Below are 5,492 nucleotides of genomic sequence, written 5' to 3'. Positions count from 1 at the left end.
TCGTTGTCACAGTCAGAACAGACTCTTGGTAGACCTTTCTTCCCTTTTTGAGAGGGAGAATGCCAATCTTTCCTTCATGGAAACGTTGGTGGATTACAACCAGAGATCGGTGCATTTAGTTAGCAGCCTAACTCCCTATGGACTTCACCAATAGAGCAGTAAGAAACATGAGCAATCTGTGCAAATTAGAGCCTTGAAGGTTACCCGCCTATATGGCAGGTCAACTATTAGTGGAAACCTGCTTGACCGCAGTGAGTTTGAGTATTTCTCAATCATGCACTTAATTAGGTTTCTTACATGGTAAAAAGTGACTTTGCTTTTCCTATTTTTTAACTATCAAGGAGTCACTAGATGAACAAGACCTGGAAGGTACAGAACTGAGATGTGGCCCTAATCACAGAAAATTTTATCCTAGGTGTCTCTTAAAAGGCCTTTAGTAGTGTTTTCCTATTTCATTAGAATTTAGCCCTTAGGTTAAGGAGTCTCCCAGGCTCCACTCAACAATTCAGCCCTTAATTAAGGGGTCTCCCAGACTCCATCCGCACTGCTCCTAAAAGTGTCCAAATACGAGTCTTGGTATGTCACATACAAGGAAAGGATTTGAATTCAGCAAATAGAAAGATCAAGTCGAGGCGGGGGTGTGTGGGGAGTGAGTGTGTCTGACTACCTTCCCGCTGAAATTGGTGCTCTCTGGTTGATTAAACAGCAGATCCAAAGAACCTCTTTTATCTCTGCTTAAAGCTTACACAAGACGACTGAGCACTCCAGGCCCACGCCCTTTAGCCTAGGGACAAGCCCTCCAAGGGCGGTGTATTCCTTATCTCCCCGCGAGGTTCCTGCAGGCGTCGATAGAGCCAGAACTACAGCTCCCAGCATCCCCGCCTCCTGCCGGTCGTGGGACCCGGTAGTAACTCTTCTTGGTTAAAGGTTCTCTCTCACCCAGTGACTCACTGACCCGGCGGCACCGCTAGGGGCTTACGGTTCTGACTCCAGAGCACGGGCATTGCTGGGGTGAGAGCGCAGGGAGCATGGCCTTGCACCTGAGTCGACTAGGCGCCGGCCCCTGCTGGCATGCGGCGCGGGGAGCCTGCGGAGCGCTGCGTGCTTGGCCCGGGCGCTGCGCAGCCGGGCGCATCTGCCGGCTGCCTGGCACGGCTGGCGCGGTGCAGAGCCGCGGGCTGAGGATCGGCCCGAGTGCGAGGGGCGGACCCCGGGTGGGGGCCGGGCTCACCGTCGCTCTGGCGGGGCTCGCGGGACTGGCCGCCGCAGCCTTCGGACACGTAGAGTGGGCAGAGATGGTGCCCAAGAGCACGCGGGCGCGGAGCCCCCAGCCGCCAAGACCAGAGGAGCAAGATGAGCTGGCTCGCCGCTGCAGCTGCTTCATGGCCTTGCCTGTGACTGACCTGCGCGAGTTGCGGGGGAGGCCAGACGACGTGAAGACCAAGATGGAACTGTTGATCATGGAGACGCAGGCCCAGGTGTGCCAGGCTCTAGCTCAGGTAGACGGAGGCGCCACCTTCTCTGTGGACCGGTGGGAGAGGAAGGAAGGTAAGGAGGTTCGCCCCCAGGGGAAGGTGGAGTCGCAGGTTGAGGACAGAGAAGTTCTATGAGTGGAGAGATGAGAGTGAGAAGAGAGTACCTACCTGCCCAGGGTTGGGGAGTGAGGGGGTCCACTTAGGAAGAACTCTGTTGAAAACATTAGCAATACAAGTCACCACTCCTCTGTTTATAAGTGGTGACCCAGATTTGTAGTCACTGTGGTACTGGCCTTTATACAGTGACATCATTAAGATATTTTAGGAGTTCTTGTAGTCATATCCAAGGCTTGCTATTGAAATATACATTTTCCCAACATTTCATCGCTTTTCTGCTTGCAACCTATTTTAGTCATTGGGAAATGGAAGGAGGAATTCCCCCCAGCTGAGGGTGGCAATAAGTTAGAATCTTCCTACTCATTCCCATTGCACAAAAAAATATAGGTTTGACAGTACTTCTAAAAGCTCTTATGAGATTTCCTGCAAGGAAAATGCTTTTCTTCTAATGTCAAATGCTTTAGTACTTAAAGGGAGGTTTTTTTGTTGTTTTTTTTTTTATCATCTGAAACCTTATTTTTTTAAACATTTTAAAAAATTTATTATTAATTTCAATTAAAATTTACAGAGACTTTGGATTTCCATTCATTCATTGTTGCACTTTTCTCCCCTCCCAATCCTCCCCCTCCAATACACAACACTCTTGGAAAAGTAAAAGAAAAATTCTTTCATTGTTTTAAAATTCCTCCCCCCAGGTCCACTCCACTATGCAGCTTAGCTCTGGACTCCTGTCATGACAAAAATACCTAATCACATAGCCCTTTTAAACAGTTTTCTCCCTCATCTTTTTCAATGCAGTAAACATTATTGAACCCATATTTCTCAGTCTCCCCCCAACCCCCATGTCAGTCCTGTTTTACAAGAGTGGCACCATGCAGTATTTGTCCTTTTGTGACCTCACTTCACTCAGCATAATGTCCTCCAAGGTCACCCATTTTGAATATTTTATGAGTTCCTTGTTTTTCAGTGCAGCATAGTATTCCATTGTGTGAATATACCACCGCTTCTCTATCCATTAGTTTGTTGATGGGCACTTAGGTTGTTTCCAACTCCTTGCTATTGTGAACAAAGCCACGATAAACATGAGTGTGCATTAAAGGGAGTTCTTGTAGTTATAAATATCCACGAACTCTTTACAATGAATTTTCACATCTCAGTCATACTCTTTAAAGGATTCTTGAGTTTTGTTTGGGTTTTTTTCCTACCTGAGAATACTGCAGAATTTTGTCTCTAGTGGATTCTGAGCAGTGATGCTATACATCTATATGAAATGATGTTAAATCTGACTTTTATAATTATTTTCCAATCTTGAAACGTTTTCAGATGGAGATCACTGAAGCAGAGCATAACTTCAGGTCCTAGACTAACTGTGTGATTTTGGAACAATTATTCTTTTCCTCCCTATTTCCTTATCTGAGAATTGCAATTGTAGTATATAGGGTATGGTGATGGGTGATGATTAAATGAGATGAATACTTATAATACTGATAAAGCTCTTGGGATATCCCTTGATACACAGCTATGTGATCTTGGATGTCTTGCCTCTTTGTCATTGCTTTCTTATTTGAAATATTCATAAGTTCTGGACCTCCTTAGTGCTATGTCAGTTTTTGAATGTTCTTAGAAAGAAATTAAACCAAACATGAACCTCCATGAATCAGTTGTCCCTGAGGTAACTTAAGTGATTAAACAAACAACCGCTAAACAACATGACAAAGTACTTGTTAGTATCTCACTTATTGTCAGATTTCTTGGGTAGTGAAAATGGTTACTATACTGTACTACTAACTAACTGGAAGGTTTGAGTTTTCAGTCTACCCAGAGGAATAATGGAAGAAAAGTCTGGTAATCTAATTCCGAAAAATCTTCCCTCAAAAATGGTTCTTTTGACATATTCATGAGTCAGAATCTATTTGTCAGCAGTTGTTTAGTTCACTCAATATTGGGTTCTGAATTCCTTAAGCCATTGGTTTTCAGTTGAAACAGTCGCCTCTTAAATTCAGTAATAATAACGTAACTCCCTTCAGATATACTCATTCATGTCTTAAGCCTTAACTTTCATTCATCGTAATTAATGCCATTTTGAGCAGTAGTATTTTGTAGAGAAAATATTCTAGTGCCTAATTGTAAATGATAGCGTAAGAATACAGAAGAAAGACTTAAGAGTTGTCAGGAGGCATAATCCTTGCCCAATATCAGTAGCTCATATCACAAACTAGTTATTTTTTTTTTAATTAATAAATATGTTAGTCTAGAACATTTAGAAATTATAGGGAGAAAATATGTTATAATCCCACTACCTTCATGCAGTTTTATGTATTTATATAAATATTTATCTATATTTACGTTTTCTCCCAATATTCCCTTTATGTAAATAGGAGGAGGTGGCATAAGCTGTGTGCTTCAAGATGGGCGTGTTTTTGAAAAAGCTGGAGTGAGTGTTTCTGTTGTTCATGGGACCCTTTCTGAGGAAGCATCAAAGCAAATGAGAAGCAGAGGGAAAATCTTGACGCCTAAAGATGGTAAATCAATTTTAACAGCTTTTAACAGTTCTGACAAAGTTCCCCTATTGTAAGATAAATATTGCTTCCAGAAAATATCATTTGAGTACCTGTGCCAGGTGGCATATTGTTGTTGTTAGGTGCCTTCAAGTTGACTAAGACTTCCAGCCTCCCGATAAGCAACAGACCTGAACTTTGCCCTTTCCTGCAGCAGCCTCACCATCTCAGATAGTTTTGAGCCCATTGTTAGAAACACTGTGTCAGTCCATCTTTTTGAGGTCTTTCTGTCTTTCTCTGATCCACATTTCCAAGCATGATGTCCTTTTCCAAGGACTATACCCTCCTGACAATATGCCCGAAGTAATTACTTTTTTGAGAAGTAATGGGTTGTTGTTGTTAAGTGCCATCGAATTGTAGACGAGTAATAGCGATCCTATGAACAAAGACCTGAACACTTGTATAACTTTCATCATTTCTCCCCGTTCATAGAGTTACCGGAGGCAAGCTTTTTCGGAAGTGGATGCCACTCCTGCTTCCAAGCTTGTTTTAATTGGGAAGCTCCACCAAACACTGTCCACCATGGGTAACCATTATCACATTTGTCACATCAGTGTCACAATGTTCAGCATCACAGCTACCATAAGTTACCTCTGTACAGCAATGCACAAACCAGTACTAGACCACCTAGAAGAATGTTTGACAAAAAAACCAATTTAAACCAGGCCTCAGAGCCACAGATTAAAATCATCCACCTTTGGCTTTGTAGAATAACTTTCTAAGTAATAGGTTGTTCAGTGTAAAATTCTTGTGCTCAATTTGGGAGGCCCAGGTTTGAAGCCTAGGCAACTAGATGTGCAACCATCACCCATCTGTCATTGGAAACTTATATACTGCTATGATGCAAAATAGGTTTCAGTGTAGCTTCCAGACTAAGGTAGGAAAAAGGCCTTGGAAATTTACTTCTGAAACATGAGCTGATGAAAACCCTGTGGATCACAGTGGTCTGATCTGTAGTTGATCATAAGCTACAATACTGGGTAGCATTTTGTTAAGTTGTACCTGAAGTACTTGTGAGTTGGGCAGGTTTGGTGGTAGGTATAGGAGAAAGGACTGCAAGGACTACAGCCTTCAATATGATTGAGACTCAATATCAAGAAAACAAAGATTCTCACCACTGGACCAATGGCAGCATCAGGATGGGTGGTGAAGAGATTGAGATTGTTCACAGCTTTAGTCTACTTGGCTCCACAGTCAACACTCTTGGCATCAGCAGCCAGGAAATTAAAAGACGTATTGCGGTGGGAAAGTCTGCTGTTAGGGACCTCTCCAAAGTACTGAAGAGCAATGGTGTCACTCTGGAGACTAAGGTGTGTCTGATACAGGCCATGGTCTTTGCAAT

At 43.1% G+C, this 5,492-nt stretch overlaps 1 protein-coding gene across 1 annotated transcript in view; it reads left to right on the top strand.

Moving 5' to 3' along the window:
* The first annotated feature begins 1,028 nt into the window (after positions 1 to 1,028).
* Positions 1,029 to 5,492, top strand: part of CPOX (coproporphyrinogen oxidase) — a 36,485-nt gene continuing 32,021 nt past the window's right edge. Inside the window, exons 1-2 of the mRNA XM_006901996.1 lie at positions 1,029 to 1,548; positions 3,971 to 4,114. Of these exons, the coding sequence (XP_006902058.1) occupies positions 1,029 to 1,548; positions 3,971 to 4,114 (664 nt within the window). The remainder of the gene's footprint in view (positions 1,549 to 3,970; positions 4,115 to 5,492) is intronic.

This window comes from Elephantulus edwardii, unplaced genomic scaffold (assembly GCF_000299155.1).
Source record: "Elephantulus edwardii isolate Elephantulus edwardi_28Jun2011 unplaced genomic scaffold, EleEdw1.0 scaffold00356, whole genome shotgun sequence".
Lineage (NCBI taxonomy): Eukaryota > Metazoa > Chordata > Mammalia > Macroscelidea > Macroscelididae > Elephantulus > Elephantulus edwardii.
The sequence above is the reverse complement of the archived record's forward strand: the minus strand, read 5'-3'. Positions and strand labels throughout refer to the sequence as shown.